Source organism: Alexandromys fortis, unplaced genomic scaffold (assembly GCF_014885135.2).
Source record: "Alexandromys fortis isolate MF-2015 unplaced genomic scaffold, M_Fortis_MF-2015_v1.1 scaffold_80, whole genome shotgun sequence".
In the NCBI taxonomy this organism is placed as follows: domain Eukaryota; kingdom Metazoa; phylum Chordata; class Mammalia; order Rodentia; family Cricetidae; genus Alexandromys; species Alexandromys fortis.
Window position 1 is genome coordinate 4,335,423 of NW_026068174.1, and position 16,884 is coordinate 4,352,306.

At 46.8% G+C, this 16,884-nt stretch overlaps 1 protein-coding gene and 1 long non-coding RNA gene across 2 annotated transcripts; one reads left to right on the forward strand and one right to left on the reverse strand.

Annotated features, from left to right (window-relative positions):
- Positions 1 to 7,248: 7,248 nt before the first annotated feature.
- On the reverse strand, positions 7,249 to 9,604 carry LOC126492473 (uncharacterized). The gene is made up of 2 exons (XR_007589596.1): positions 9,480 to 9,604; positions 7,249 to 8,298 (listed from the first exon to the last, which is right to left on the reverse strand). It is a non-coding gene; the product is annotated as an uncharacterized lncRNA (long non-coding RNA).
- A 3,538-nt stretch (positions 9,605 to 13,142) lies between these two features.
- On the forward strand, positions 13,143 to 14,367 carry Ccnq (cyclin Q). The gene has a single exon (XM_050128684.1). The coding sequence runs from the start codon at positions 13,221 to 13,223 to the stop codon at positions 13,971 to 13,973; it is 753 nt and encodes a 250-aa protein (XP_049984641.1). The 5' UTR covers positions 13,143 to 13,220; the 3' UTR covers positions 13,974 to 14,367.
- The last annotated feature ends 2,517 nt before the right edge of the window (positions 14,368 to 16,884 follow it).

A 16,884-nucleotide genomic window follows, 5' to 3' on the forward strand; every position in this document is an offset into this window, starting at 1 on the left:
CCACTAATCTCCTGCAGGATTAAGCATGTAGCAGATACTGATCTTAAAAGATGAATAATTACTTCGTACGAAGTATTTCTGCATTTAATTACTTCACCTAGTTACACAAAGGGTTTGGTACAACATCCAGGACATTCATTCAACAATACAGCAAAATATAAACAGAAAAATACAACCAGGACCAAGGAAAAACATAAGTTAGAATAGATTAATGAGACATGTAGAAAAAGAAAATGCATTCGTGGAGATTATGGGATTCATTGGTGAATTTGGCTTTGAGTTTCCTGGCAACAGAAAAGGGGAAGCTGTAAAAATTTCACATTTCAACAGTATGGGAGGAAAATTATTGCTTGTGGAAACTAATTCAATACATTGACTTTTGGATAAATACTTATGGGGTGGAATGGGGGTGAGCTGGAGAAGGAGAACAAGACCAGGTACTAAAGAGCTTATCTTGAGCTGGGCAGTGGTGGCCTACGCTTTTAATACCAGCATGTGGGAGGCAGACGCAGGAGAATCTCTGTGAGTTCAAGTCCAACCTGGTCTACAGAGTGAGTTTCAGGACTGGCTTCACAACTACTCTAAAAGCCAAAAAAAAAAAAAAAACAAAAACAAAAAAAACCCCAAAACTTATCTCTTATCTGGGGGACTGGAGAGATGGCTCAGACAGAGGTTAAGAGCAGCGGCTGCTCTTCCAAAGGTCCTGAGTTCAATTCCCAGCAACCACGTGCTGACTCACAATGATCTGTCATGAGATTTGAGATTTGGTGCCAGAGCACTGTATACATAATAAATAAATAAATCTTTAAGAAAAAATTCACTATTAAAAAAAAAGATCTTATCTGGAGAAAGAACAGCTGAGCAGGAAGTACCTGGACACTTGGGAGGGACTCAAGGGGACAGGCTCCTGGGTTTGTCCCTGTGAAGAGGCTTGACTTGATCTCTGAAATTCCCAGGTGCTGGCCCCGAGGCCTGAGTCAGGGATTAAGAAGATTTCCTCGGGCCTCACGCCAAGGTAGAACTCTTCCTCTAGGCCCTGAGGTCAGGAAAGAGTTAAGTGCGGTGACCTAAATCACGCTGAAAATTACTCTTTAATCCCGGCTTTCAAGGCTTGCCCAGGGAGCCATCTGCTGCCCCACCCCCACCCCAGGCGCCAGGGATTACTCCCACCTGCCTCACTGCGCTTGCTTTCCAGGGGCCCAGTTCTGATCCTGTCCCTCCAGACAGTAATAATCTGGAGGATGACAGTTTCATCTGTGGAGTGGAGGGGGGTGGGGCGGCATAGGTTTTTACACGAGACGAGGCTTAGTCCTCCAGCTCAAACAAAATGGGAAACAGTCTGAAAGATGAGACTCTTAGGAGAGGGGGGTTATGATGACCAGACCCCGCAGCCTTGGGGACACCCTGCCATCTGCTGTGGGTATCTCTGGGGTAGTGTGGCACTGAGTTTTTAGTTAGACTCCAGTATTTGAGGGCCCCAAAGTTCCAGAAGTGAATAGTGGCTGGGGTGTAGCTTAGTTGACAGAGAGCTTGCCTAGGATTCAGAAGTCCCTGGTTCCACCCCTGGCCCCACTTAAACCAGGTGTGCTGGAATAAGCCTGTAACCCTTCCGCTGGAGAGAAAGAGGCCAGAGGATGTGAAATTCAAGGTCATCTTTGGCTACAAAGAAGTTTTGAGTCCAGCCTGGGCTACAAACCCCATCAAAAAGAGTGATACACCTAAGCAAACCGAACAAAAATCCCTAAACTCCACTGGACCAAGACCCACAGATAAGCCCTAACTGCCCAGTCATTGAGCACCTATGTAAAGTAATTCCTATCAGTGACCTGTTGGCCCCTTTGTACCCTAAGGACTTCAGTAATCAATGGAGCAGAAAGAGGAGTTGTTGAGGAGCCAGAATGATGTGTGCTGTGATGGGGTCTTAGAGCTGACATTTAGGAAATAATAGCACCAGGTAGACTGGTGAGACAGGCCATTCCAGGGAAGCGCAGCGGCCTAAGACAGGACAGAGACACAAACGGATGGTGAAAGCGAAAGCGTCAATGGCAGGTGAGGCTCTGAAGACGACTGGCCCAGCAATGATCCCTGAAATCAAGACTACACACATCCTTCCACCCAGAAATCCCACTTGCAAGAATTTATCTCACAAATACACACCCACACGGGCACAATGACGCACAGACAATGCTATTCAATGCGGCATTGTCTGCGATGGCAAAAGGTTGGGAATGACCTAAATGTCCACAACAGGAGCTGGCTCCGGGAATGATAGTGTACCCACACAAAAAGCACTCTGCCATAGGAAAGGGAATAAAGGGGTTCTTTATGCTCCGCTATGAAACAACTCCAAGAGCATTGTTAGGTGACAGAAAAGCGAAGGAATCATTCAAGGGCCTGTGTGGTCCTGGCTTGATTGGTTTTTTTGTTGCTGCTGTTGTTGGTTTTGTTTTGTTTTATTCAAACTGGTGATGAGTGGGTAGTCAGGGAGAGGGGGATAGGAATATCCTCCTGGGACCTTTCAAACTATGTGGAATATGGGTAGTCTGTACACGGGGTGGGGGCTGACGTGAGGCTGAAAGGCACATCGCTGCCTAAGCTTGAGCCTCAGCACCACAAACACTATGAACAATTCACGACAACAGCAGCAGGAATAAACTGGTGAGAGGTATGGGGGCAAGGGAGGAAATGGTTAGCCTTTCGTGGGGAGAGGGCAGTGAGGGAGAACATCCTCTCCTGGAGACAATAGATGCCGCATTCCAAGGGTGTCTGGGAGCTTGCCAGATGAGGGGATGGATGAATGAGAAGTCCAGCACTGTTTGTTAGAGGAGACATAAAATCAGCCAAAGCAGAGGAATCTAGCATATTTGCCTAAAAACAGCCTGTTCATACTGCAAACGTGACACTGAGCTGTGGTCTTATGCATAGAATTTCCAACTTCTTTTTTTTTTGTTTTGTTTTGTTTTGTTTTTTTGAGACAGGGTTTCTCTGTGGCTTTGGAGCCTGTCCTGGAACTAGCTCTGTAGACCAGGCTGGTCTCGAACTCCCAGAGATCCGCCTGCCTCTGCCTCCCAAGTGCTGGTATTAAAGGCGTGCGCCACCATCACCCAGCAGAATTTCCAACTTCTTAACTCCCTCACTATGAAAGGATTTAATCACTGCCCCCACACCACACACAGAGCTGAATGGCACACCTGTCTGCTTGTACTTAGACACAATCTCTAAGAGTACACACATGCAGCTGCCAAAATCAACCAGGAAAGTGGACTCGGATCTGAAGGATGGATTGATTGGCAAGGACACTCGACCATTTTCTTCCTCCCCACTTCCTCTCTTTATAAGATAGGGCCTTCTACACTTGTTTTTGTTGTTGTTTGTTTGTTTACTTTGTTTTTCAAGATGCGGTTTCTCTGTGTAGAAACAGCTTTGGCTATCCTGGAACTTGTTTCGTAGACCAGGCTGTTCTTGGACTCACAGAGATCCACTTGCTGGGATTAAAGGTTTGCACCACCTTCTCCCACCATCACCTTTTTTAAATTTTATTTTTAGTGTGTGTGTGTGTGTGTGTGTGTGTGTGTGTGTGTGTGCATGCAAGTACCCACAGAAGCTAAGAGAGGGAGTCAGATCCCTTGGAGCCAGAGTTACAAGCGTTTATGAGCCACTTGATGTGTGTGCTGAACTTGCCTGGATCTCACCAGAGAGCAGCAAGTACTCAGAACTCCTAACGATCTAACGATCTCTCCAGTCAAAAGATGGGGTCTTGCTACCAGCCCCGACTGGCTTTGGATTCTCTCCACTCCTGCCTCAGCCTTCTAAGTTCTGGGTTCACAGCAAGTACCACTGCATCCAGCTGTTGGTGGTTTTTTTTTTTTTTGTACCTGTGTGATTTGGACTTGAAGAACTATATTATTAGTTTTTTACAAGTTAGCGTAGCCTTGCATGATGCATGGCGCATATCTTATACAGGACTATCCTCCTAGCCAAAATTCCCCCAATGTCCCGAGTTTAGTTGTGCTGGTTTCCCGGCTAGGTATTCCCAACTAGGTTGGTTTACTACATATTGAAATTTCTTCGTAGAAGGAGGGCTGGGGAAGGTCTTCACCGAGGGTCCACCCCTCCCAACAAGTTGCATGCAATTCTGCCCTAGTTGCCTGTAGACCCAAGGAAGGGCCAGGGTATGTCAGCTGGAAAAGACTAAGGAAGAGTCCCCATCCATGCTGGGAGCAGACCTTCCAGGATGGCTAATTTAAGGCCACCCACATCTCTACCTGTAACCCCTCACCTCTGCTCTATAAATAAGCCTAATAAACTCATTGGTTCCCCAGTGAAGTCTGGTGGAATTCAGTTTGTCTTTGAGATGTTAGGAGGACCTTTAGGAAGGTTGTTTAGATCTCCCCTAGGGAAGGAATTTTAGCAACACACCTATGATTCTAGTACTTGGGAGGTAGGGGCAGGAGGATCAGGAGTTCAATGGCATATTATTTAAATAGGACAATGTCCCAGTTTAAAAGATTACCTTGGGCCGGGCGGTGGTGGCACACGCCTTTAATCCCAGCACTTGGGAGGCAGAGGCAGGCGGATCTCTGAGTTCCAGACCAGCCTGGTCTACAAGAGCTAGTTCCAGGACAGGCTCCAAAACAACAGAGAAACCCTGTCTCAACAAAAAAAAAAAAAAAAGATTACCATTGGTATGAGGAAGCACCATGACCAAAAGCAACTTGGAAAGGAAAAGGTTTATTTGGCTTAAATTTCCACATCACTGTTCATCATGGAAGGAGGTCAGGATAGGAACTCAAACAGGGCAGGAACCTAAAGGCTGGAACCTGGAGGCAGGAGCTGAAGCAGAGGCCATGGAGGCTGCTGCTGACTAGCTTGCTCCACATTGCTTGCCAGAACCCAAAACCACAGCCTACAGTGGTCTCACCCATAAGAAGCTGGGCCCTCTCACATCCATCTCTAGTTAAGAAAATACCTTAGGGGTTTGCTTACAGCCTGGTCTTGTATGGAGGCATTTTCCCAAGTGAGGCTCCTTTCCCAGCCGATAGTTCCAGCCTGTGTCAAGTTGACATAAAACTAGCCAGCACAGGTAATAAGTTCAGTTCTACATGGAAAGTCCCCCAGGAATACCAGCTGACAATTATGCAAAGCGAAGTCTCCACCCACAACTATCTGATGCCACAGCCTACATTCTTTCCCTCGGGAGAATCACAGAATCACACTGAAGAGTGGCTGGCTGCAGAGGAGCGAGGCCTGGAGCTGAAGGTGGAATAGGCCAGTGGGGACACTCAAAGGCTATGGCTTAGGGGGTCTTTACAGTTCACAGTCATCTTTGCCCGGAAGCACACACAGATGCTTTTTGCAGGCTCACAGATGCATTTATGTCTGGAGGTCACATGGATAAAAGGCAAGGTCACGTGCATTGCTAGTACTCTACTGTCCCCTCAGAGGAATGTGCCCTCAGAGGTGGTCTTGGCACCTGAGTCCCATCTCAGAGAATTCTAACCTGGAAGGCACTGAGACCCAGGTCAGGGGATGAGGCCCAACTCATATACTTTAACATCACTGGACCTCAGTTCTCTCATTTATAAGTGGGAATGCAGGTATCTCTCCTAGCTGTCTCTTTAGGTTGAGCATAACTGGTTAACAAAGGAAGGTGTGTTAATGACCTCATAGGAGACTGCCGACCAGGATCACCTCGAAGCCATTTGAACCAGATATGCTCTTTGATTCCACCAATGTATCAATTGTAAAATGTGATCAAATGGAAGTTGCAAAAGCTCTCTCTGCCTAAGCAAACCAGAGCTGTCACCTTGAACTTCCCTCAGCTGCCCCGCCTCCTCTAGATTACAATGCCCACAGGTGGGTGGGGAGGACACTGAGCCCCATAAATACACACAGGCAATATCCATATATTTCAATGTTTGTCCTTGGCAAGAGCTGCAGCTGTCCCTTAATGTAGCTAAATGAAGTAGAGGAAAATCAGAAAAATGCAAATGAGCTTCTTATTTTAGGCAAATCAATCTCAGCAATGCTCATATCTGATCAAGCTTATCTTTAGGACGATCATTAGGATAATGGATTAATGTGGAAGTTTATTTTTACCCCGCCTGCTCTCACTCCTTAAAACTCTTTAGAGCTTAACCTGACTTTGCCTGGCAACCCAGAAAGAAAAGAGACCCTTTACGAGTCATTTAAAGGACAATATCCCCACCGCTACTATTGAAGACTATGCCAGGGACCGCAGGGTCCATCCAGCTCACCACAAGGTCACCCAGCACCACTCCACCCTGACTTCTCATCAAGCACCCAAGTCAACTGCTGCCACCCTCAGACCACAGAGTTCTTCCTGAAGAAGGCCCAGGAAGGGATGAAGAAGATGCCTAAGAGTATAGGGGCCTTCCTGTGTGTTTATTTGTTGAGAGGAGGTCTTACTGTGCAGGGCAAGCTAGCCTCGAACTTACCATCTGCCCAGGCTGCCATCCACTGTACAGCGTTGTGGTGCCATCTAAATGAGAACTGTATGCCTAATTCATAAAATAATTGACAGGGGGTGTGTGGCAAAAATGACAGCGACCAAGCACTTAATATGGACCCAGTACTGTCTGTTTGAGACAAGGGCTCTTGTAGCACAGGCTGGCCCCAAATTCATCCTCCAAAGGATGCGGATTATGTGTTATCATGACCATCTTTATTTGGTACTGGCAGTGGCACCCAGGGCTCATTGCATGCTGGGGATATGGCTGTGTACGTTCAAGGGGAGGCACACACATACACAGCTAAATTACACTCCAGTCTCCAGCACTGATCTGTATGTGCAAATATTCAATACCAGCCACAGTCTTAAAAAGTAGGTGTTATTAGTTCAGCCAAAAAGATAAAATAAAGTGTTCTGGTAGGGAAGGAGCCCTAGAACCCCATTCTAAGGCTACAGACTAGACTAAGGTTCTCTCTGCTTGGTATCGAGGGGGCAGCTTGAGAAAGCCCCTGGGGTCTCGCAGAGATAAAAGCCATAGTTTACTCATGGCAAGCATTAGGCCACTTTCTGCTGAAGCCATAATGAAACCTGCACACCGGTAAGCTAGGAAAATTGGTGTTTGTGTATGAATCCAAGACTACGTGTCTGTGATGTAAACAAAAGCCCAGATTCTTAGAAACAGCTTAAGCAGGCTGGGGAGATGCTTTGTTAGGATCCTAAGTTTTGTTTCTGCTGCTGTGATAAAATACCCTAACCAAAAATAAATAAATAAGTAATTTAAGGGACGAAGGGTTCATTTTATTATCATTCCAGATTATGGTCCATCACTCTGGGAAAATCAAGTCACCAAGAACTTAAGGCTCTAGTCACATTCACAGGCAAGAGAAAAGAGAGAAGGAATATGTGCATGTCTGCTAGCTAACTTACCTTCTCCACTCACATGTAGTCCAGGGCTCAAGCCTTGGGAATGGTGCTGCTCAAGGTGGCCTGGGTTTCCGCACATCAACTAATGTAGTCATACCTTGTGCAATGGCCAACATAATCTCGACACTCTCCTGTGGAGACTCTCTTCCCAGGTGAGTCTAGATTGGGTCAACGGAACGATTCAAACTAATCACAACCCAGTGCTTGTCTGACAAACACAAGGATTGTGGCAGAGAGTCTGTAACTCCAGGGACAGTGGATCTCTGGGGCTCACAGGCTAGTCAACCCAGTTGAATTGATGAATACCAGGTTCTGTGAGAGACTCTGTCTCAAGGAACAAAAAAAAAAAAAAGATGGCAAACAATCAAGGAAGATACATGATAGCAACCTCTGGCCTTCACTGACATGCATACACTCATACCTATAGACCCATACAACACACACACACGTACAGATTGAGAGAATGGGTGATGAGTGCAAGCAGACGTGGTGGTACATGCTTATAATTCCCCTGCTAGGGAAGTGGAACAGGAGAATTGCTGGGATTCCCTGGCCAGACACCCTAACCTTTCCAGGACAGTAAGCTGGGTAGTAGCCTACTCCTTTAAACCCAACACTTGGGAGGCAGGTGGAGCTCTGTCAGTTCAAGGCCAGCCTGGTCTACAGTCTACAGAGTGAGTTCCGGAATAGGAATAGTCAGGGCTACACTAAGAAACCCGGTCTTGGAAAAACAAACCAAACAAACAGAAAACAATAATGTAGACAGTGCCTGAAGAACAACACCTGAGGAAGGATACCGTTGTCCCCTGGTCTGCTCTGGTCTGCTCTGGTACATGCAGGAGTATGCATGTGTGCATGCGAGTGCGCACACACAGAGGCACAATATGATCATTAATGCTGATCTAAAGAAAGGACGTAATATTCATTAGACCATGGGTGACCTTTCTACTCTTTTGTTATAAATTATTTTATTTTTTATATGTATAAGTGTATGCATGTATGTCTATGCACCATGTGTATGTCTGATGCCTTTGGAGGCCAGAAAGCATCACCTTCCCTGAAACTGGAATTACAGATGGTTGTAAATTACCACTACCACCTGAGTGCTGGAAATCAAACCCACATCCCCTGGAAGAGCATCCAGTGCCTTTAGCCCCTGAGCCATGGGTTCAGTCCCACAGTTTTCTTATTTATATGTAAGATAAATGATACCTCCTTCATAGAATGTCTGGGTTAGACAACAGAACAAATGAGCAAGGTCTAGGTAGGGGCTAGAGTGAGCAGCTATTAAGAAAGTACCGTGTTTTTAAGATCTCAGTGCCCTTGCTTGCCACTTAACCAAGAACCTGGGAGACAGGAATTGGGAAAGAAAGGATTTGTTTAGTTTTGGCCAGACCGGGGAGGGAGAAATTCTTTGCTTCTCTCAGCACCGCCAGTAGAGGTGCCACCATTTAAAGAAAGGATGAAACAAAAGACAGAAAATATGCATATTAGATTTAGTTCTGAGATAAGTTATTGGAACCCAGAGATCTTTCCTCCTCTGGCTCCAGGGCTCCAGGCTATTCTTCATAAAGCCTGGAATTTTCTGGAGAATTCTTAGGATCCTTTTTACTATTTTTTTCTCAGTTAATTGAACCTGAAATAATGGGTTTCATTATGACATTTTTATATACTGTTTATCATCCTGTTTGGTAGTTTTACATTTCTAAGACATAAAAGGGCGGTTACATTCAGTTGACCATGCATGTGCTGAGTTAGGAATGCACAGCCAACACATGGATATGCTTCCTTAGACACGTCCTAGAAAAGCCAGAAACTCCCAGCCTCTTCCTTAGTCCAATGAGTTATGCATGACAGTAATCCTTGTCCTCGTTGTAGAGATCAGGGATCTAAGGGACTTAATCAGTAGCTGAGTAGCTTGTTCAAGGATTCAAGGCTAGGCCAGTTAGGGTCCTGCATGCCTATAATCCCTGTACTTGCAAGGATGAAACAGTAGGAGTTCAAGGGCCAATTTCACAGTGGGACCATCTCAGAAGGAAAGGCTGGGACCTGGAGAGATGGCCCAGCAGTAAAGAATACTTACAGCTCTTCTAGAGGTCCTGGGTTTGATTCCCAGCGCCCTTGTTAGGAAGCTTACAGCTGACTGTAACTCCTGCTTCAGAAGATCTGACGCCTCTGGCCTGTGCTGGCACCTACACTCACATGCACATACCCACAAACAGACACACAAACCTACACGGAATTAGAAGTAGTATATATCAACATTAAAAAAGGAAGAAAAGAAAAAGGGATCAGCTGGGTGTGGTGGCTCCTGGCTCCGCCTGGAATCCCAGGAAGGCAGAAGCAAGAAGATAAGGAATTCAAGGCCAGCATGACCTGCACAAGATTTGTCAAAAAAAAAAAAAAAAAAAAAAAAAAAAAAAAAAAAAAAAAAAAAAGAGGAAAAGAAAAAAGAAAAGAAAGAAAGAAGCCAGATGCCTTTAATGCCTTTAACCCCAGCACTCAGGAGGCTGGGACTGGAAGATCTCTGAGTTTGAGGCCAGCCCTGTCTTCAGAGTTAGTTTCAGGCCAGCCAGAGCTACACAGAAAAACCCTGTCTCAAAAAATAAAGAGAGAAAGAAGGAAAGAAAAAGAAGAAAAGAAAGAGAGAAAAATAAAGAAAAGAAGTGGGGGGTTAAGGCTAGTTCAATGTCCTCTGTCCTAATTTTCCTTTTAGATACATTCTGTATACTCCACTCCATTCTCTGTAAAGCCAAAGAATAATGGTTATCCCCAAAATAGCCTGACAATGGAGAGAAACCTGGAAAGGAGTAAGGACAAGAAAGAAGAGGACAGACATGGTAGTGAACACCTTTAATCCCAGTACTTGGTAGACTGAGGCAGGCAGGCTAGCCAGTGCTGGGATACATAGTGAGACTATGTCTCAAAAAAAAAAAAGAAGAAGAAGAAAGAAGAAGAAGAAGAAGAAGAAGAAGAAGAAGAAGAAGAAGAAGAAGAAGAAGAAGAAGAAGAAGAAGAAGAAGAAGAAGAAGAAGAGGAAGAAGAAGAAGAAGAAGAGTCAGTCTGGTCTACAAAGCAAGTTCCATTGGGGGGTGGGCAGGGGAAGATAGGAAGATGGAAACTAAAGACAGGGTTAGGATTGGCGCTCTCTAGTCCCAAGACTGAGTTCTTCCACAAGGCCATGAGGCTGCATCTATACTCCCAGCCTCCCCCCCCCCCCCCCCCCCAGCTGGCTCTGGGCTGGCTTCAGAGCTTCGGGACCTTGAAATGTCTTTGTGCCCTCGGGGCTTTTTTATTTTGTACGGTTTTGTTTGTTGCTTTGTTTTTTGAGACAAGGTTTCTCTGTGTAACAGTCCCAGCTGGCTGTCTTGGAATTCACGCTGTAGACCAGGCTGACCTCAAACTCATGGAGATCCACCTGCCTCTGCCTCCCGAGTGCTGGGTTTGTTTTTTGAGGCAGGCTATGTAGCCCTGGTCATCCAGGAGCTCTCTGTGTATACCAGGTTGGTCTTGAACTCACAGAACTCTGCCTTTGAAGGACAGCATCTAGGAGACATTCCAGGGAGGAAGAGGGTCCCCAGGAGCAGAACTTTGGAGAGTGGCTACTGCTTCTCCTTCCTGGCAAGACCCTGACAAGCAGGTCTGCATGCTCACCTGGGAGCTGCTGATGCTTTAATGACTGAAGGAGGCCTGTGCCAAGAAGAGAAAGGTGCAGACTCGAGGTAGCAAGGCTCAGAGAATGGAAGAGCACCCAGCACCAGGCCTGGCACACAGGCCTTTGAATAGGAAGGGTTAAAAAACCTCTGTCCCCAAGGATATCTGGGAGGCCATCACCTGCCCGGACCACATTTCAATTTGTCTCACACACTGGAGCTTCACTTCATTACCCATGGAAATTCAGCTTCATTGATATGAAGAGGCTAATTACTACACGAGACGTAATTACAAGACAGGAACCGGATTTACAGCTGCTTTGGGGGGGGGGGGCAGCAGCAGACACTGGCTGCTTTGCCCTCCTGCCTAAAGGGCTAAATGCAGTCCCCAGGACCCAAGAAAGACATACTTCACCAGGCAATGGGTTCCCACAGACGTCAGGGTGCTATGGAGCTCTGGAAACAGTCCAGTTTCCCTCTAAACTTCCCACCCCTGATGGTGTGTTCCAACAGGATCCTTTGACATTAAAAAAAAAATCATACTGAAGGGGTGGGGCATTTAGCTCATGGGTAAAGTGCTGGGTTCTATCCCCAGCACTAACAATTTATGCAGCATGTGATAGCCCAGACCTCTAATCCCAGCACTTGTCAGGCAGAGGCAGGCAGATCTCTGTGTGTTCACCAGCCTGGTCTATATAGCAGATCCCAGGCCTGCCTTGGCTACACAGTGAGACCCTGTCTCAAACAAACAAGCAAACAAAACCCCTTGAGAATATAGTCTTAGCCAGGTGGTGGTAGCAGAGATAGGTGGATCTCTGTGAGTTCGAGGCCAGCCTGCTCTACCAAGTGAGTTCTAGGACAGGCTCCAAAGCTACAGAGAAACAAGTCTCAAAAAAAAAAAATCAAAAATAAACCAATAAACAAAAAGAATGAAGTCTTATGGAAAAATTTACAAAGGAAGGTAATGTTGTGCTAAAAGTGGTCAATGGAGAGATATGGAGAAATATGAGGACACTAGGACGTGCTCTTCCTGGGGGACAGATGAATCCTGAGAAAGAAATCCTTATCTGCTACATCGTCTAAAACATAAAGCTCTTTTTAGAGTCCCTTGTAGCTTAGATTTTTTTTTCCAGTTTAAAATAATGTTTGAGTCAGGTGGTGATGGCACACACCTTTAATCCCAGCACCTCAGGAGGCAGAGGCAGGCGGATCCCTGTGAATTCAACAACCTGGTCTACAAAGCGAGTTACAGGATAGCCATGGCTGTTATTCAGAGAACCCTGTCTCAATCAATCAATCAATCAATCAATAAAACAAAGTAAAATAAAATAATGTCCTAATTCATACAGATATATAAAGACAATATAAAGACACAAATGTTAAGTGAAAAAGTCCATCTTCCATGCTAACCAAAGACAAACAAATTAGTAATAGCTAAAGTTTCTGAGCTGAGGCAGGGCGGTGTAACACACACCTTTAATCACAGCACGTGGGAGGCAGAGACAGGGAGATCTTTGTGATTTCTAGGCCAGCCTGGTCTACAGAGTGAGTTCCAGGACAGCTAGGGCTACACAGAGAAACACTGTCTCTAAAAAAAAGTTTATGAGCTGACTAAGGTGCACACCTGAAATCCCAGCACCAAGGAGGCTAGGGTTAGAGGCTCAAAAGTGCAAGGCCAGGCTGTACAAAGTACAGAAATCCTTCCTCGAAAACAAATCAAAGCACACTTGATTTGCCTATATCACTTGTTCATTTTTCATAAGTGCTCCATGAGGAGGGGACAGCCAACCACTCTGACTTGCATCTAATGAACTGAGACACAACACAGAGGGTCCACCAAGGTCCCCAAGGACACAGAGGTGAACGCTAGGGCGAAGGCTGGCTCTCATCCTGTCCTGTCCAGAACCTGGATTTTCAAGGACAGTGAGAAGAATCCCCTAAATTATAAATGGTATAGTCTCAAATGTCTTAAAAATAGCACTCCCTCGGCTCCAGCAAGAATCTCCTGAGATCGCATCTTTAATCTAGGGAAAAAGCCGGACAGGGTGGGTGTGGCGGCGGGGCGGGACGGGGGCGTGCCGCCAAGCGACCACGCCCCCTCCGCGAGGACCCCCGGAGCCGGCCTCGGCGCGCCGGAGAGCTTCTCCTTCCGGGGCGGCCTGCTGGGCCTCATGGAGGCTGTTCGGCCGGACTGCGGCGAGAGAGGGACGGCGGCGCCGCGAGCTGAGGAGAGGCCGGTGCCCGAGGCGAGGGTGCACTTCCGAGTAACCCGGTTTATCATGGAGGCAGGCGTCAAGCTAGGCATGCAGTCCATCCCCATCGCCACCGCGTGCACCATTTACCATAAGTTCTTCTGCGAGATCAACCTGGACGCTTATGACCTCTACCTGGTCGCCATGTCTTCCATTTACTTGGCCGGGAAAGTGGAGGAGCAACACTTGCGTACTCGTGACATCATCAACGTGTCGCACAGGTACTTTAACCCGGGCAGCGAGCCGTTGGAGCTGGATTCCCGTTTCTGGGAGCTGCGAGACAGCATTGTGCAATGTGAGCTTCTTATGCTACGAGTTCTGCGCTTCCAGGTCTCTTTCCAGCACCCGCACAAGTACCTGCTGCACTACTTGATTTCCCTCAAGAACTGGCTGAATCGTTACAGCTGGCAGCGAACCCCTATCTCTGTTACAGCCTGGGCCCTGCTGCGAGATAGCTACCATGGGGGGCTGTGCCTCCGCTTCCAGGCTCAGCACTTAGCTGTGGCAGTGCTCTACCTGGCCCTACAGGTCTATGGAGTCGAGGTACCTGCAGAGGGTGAGGCCGAGAAGCCTTGGTGGCAAGTGTTTAGTGACGACCTCACCAAGCCGATAATTGATAATATTGTGTCTGATCTCATTCAGATTTATACTATGGATACAGAGATCCCTTAAGGCCCTGACTGAGGCCTGACCAAAGACCAGGATTATCAGCAGCCTGGGTATGGTGCCACCAAGTTGCTGTGATGGCAGGTCTCAGCTGTCATTGTGTTCCCAGCAGCCCTCGTCCAAATAATGCCAAGAGCCTCCATGTGGGCAGGACATATTCAGCTTCCTAGAAGGGGCAGCATTATCAGCTTTTGCCCCTTGAGAAGATGCTGCGTTTGAGACATGGACCATTGCAATTGAGGTGTGAGGTCACCGCTGGAAGGTTACAGAATAGACGGGACTGCACTCTTAGGCGTTTTTAAAAAACCAGATTTGGAGAAATATGAATGTGTAACATGGAATCTTATTTTGTTTAATAAAATTATGCAAATAAAATACGGGAAAACATTAATGACCAAAAGTCTTGCTTGTGGTTTTACTTAGTTACAATAGTGGAGATTCTGGAAACTAATGATCGATGTTAGAGAAATGGTTGATGAAGCATGGTACATCCATAAAATGGAGTATTATTCAACCACTTAAACTTCTAACAGTGTGGGTAAGGGTTCATATTAGGCAGCATAAAAGATAGGATTCAAAAACATAGATGCACTATTATCTCTACAAAAAAAGAAATATACCAAGATAGGCAAGCAAAGTATTGATTAGTTGGGGAGGTTTAAATATTGGGGGGCACAATGATGACTAAGAGGTTCTGTCTTTGTTACAGCTACTCACTGTTTGCCTTCTCCACAGTGCTCCTGGGCCCTGCCCGTGGGTATGGATCTTTATGGTGAAGTCTTCTTATCTTTCTTCACAGATGTCTCTTTAAAAGAACCACCATCATAATTTATTATCCCCATAAGTTCCCACACAATGGACTTCCCTTAAGCAGAAGACAGTTGTGTTAGCTGCCTCCTTTTCCCAGCTGATGGCATCAGGTACAGAGTAAGTGATCTCTTAAAGACCTAAGGGGAAAGGCTGAGCATGGTGAACCGGGAGGATCCCGAGTTCCAGGTCAACCTGAGCTGCAGGGTGAGACCCTATCTCAAAAAACTTAACAAATAGACCAGGCTGTGGTGGCAGTCACTGTTATTCCCAGCACTCCGGAGGCAGAGGCAGGCAGATCTCTCTGAGGCCAGTCTGGTTTACAGAGCAAGTTCCAGGACAGCTAGGGCTACACAGAGAGACCCTGTCTCAACAAAAAGCAAAACAAACAAAACTTAAGGAAAGCGAGGAAAGGAGGTATTGGGAGCAGACCCAGGGCCCCATGAGTCTCTTGAATAGCTATTCATTTATCCCTTCATGCTCAAAACAGACTTTCTCCACATCCTTACCACATGTCAGGCACAACTCTGGGCTCGGGAACTCTGAGTAAAATGACAACAGCAGCTTAGTCACTCTAGAAGTGCCTGTTGATCGCATAAGAAAATAGTAAGAGCTTAGGGATGTAGCTCAGTTAGTAGATTGCTTGCCTAGTATGCATGAGATCTTGGGTTTGATCCCCAGCACTGCATAAACCAGGCGTGGTACATGCACCCCTGTAATCCCAGCCATCCAGTGGAGGGGAGGGTCAGAATTTCAACGTCAGTTCAAGGGCATCCTGGACTACAGGAGAATGTCTCAGGAGGAAAGAGGAGAGGGGAACAAAGGAAGAAAAGAAAGAGAAAAAGAAAAGGAGGAAACAGGTCAAAACTCATAATTGAGGTAATATTATGGTCTAGAAAGTGATCTAGAAATCAAGTCACAAGCACCTTGAAATGAAGGAAAGGAGAGCTGGGAAATATGAATTGTCTCTGTTGGTCTGGGCTGGTAGCCTCTGTAATGAACCTTCAGTAGTGTCTGGAGCCCATGGTGGAATGATAGGGATGGTAACACGAAGGGCTGTCTTTCAGGTTGGTTCCCAGGCACTCACAAATGCCCCTAACATCTGGCCCATCAGGTGGTTGGCAAGCTTGCTTCATGTAGAAGCAGCATGCAGCTTGTGTCTCTGACCTCCCTGAGCCACTCTCCAGGGAGTTCCATGCCGCAGTAGGCATCTCACACATGCCTGAGAAAGCATCTGGCCAGTGTGGGTTCTGCTCCTACCCCGGCACTTAAAAGATGGCCTCCAACTTTCTCTCTTTTCTTGACATACAGGGGCTTGGACAGATGGTGACGGCAAAGCCTTGGGTGTCAGCCTTGTTTGGAAAAGCACAGTCTGACTGGAGCTTATGCCTCTGGGGCCAGGCCACTGCGTCCAAGGGCCCTTCAGAGTCCTGACTCAGGGCTGTTCAGGTGGTAGCTCCCCAGTGAGAGCCTGTGGAACAGCGGCAATTTAGCTTCTCACCTCCTTCTAAGGCAAGGAGGCCCACCTTGTAAAACACCCGAGGTGATCTACAGTCATGGGGATGCAGCTGGGACCCCAGAGACAGCCCAGAAGGTGACGAAAGTCAAAGCTCAATGACACCCAAGATGTCACTGATTCCCTGGGCCCAGATTTCCCTGAGGTAAACGACCCGCTTGTCATCGTTGGGACCAATGAGGATGGAGTTAAGAGGAAGGAGGAAAACCAAGCAGCAAATCTCTATGTAAATCAGGGAGTAGTTAACCTGCCAAGCCCTGGTTTCCAGGACACCCAGAGCCTAAAAGACAAACTCTGTGTCACTTTTTTTGTCTCCCAGGGCCCAAAGATGTGTTGCTCAAACCCAGAGACCCTGCACTCATTGAAGTGATTTTCAGGCCTCATGCTTTGTGGCTCACCTCCCCGTCAACCTCTCACCCAGTGTGAAGGTGCCCATCCTGCCATGAAGAGCTTAGATCCAACCATACCCCCTGACACCCTCAGTTCAGTGTGGTGATTGTGCACCTCACTTGGGACAGGCAGCTCTGGCTAATGCCAGCTACTCCCTTGTTTGCCAACTGGTTTCCTCACCTGGAAAAGACAAGAGATAATGGC

What these genes read in the sequence shown, in the direction of transcription:
- Ccnq (XM_050128684.1), top strand. Translation starts at nt 13,221, where the DNA reads ATGGAGGCTGTTCGGCCGGACTGCGGCGAGAGAGGGACGGCGGCGCCG.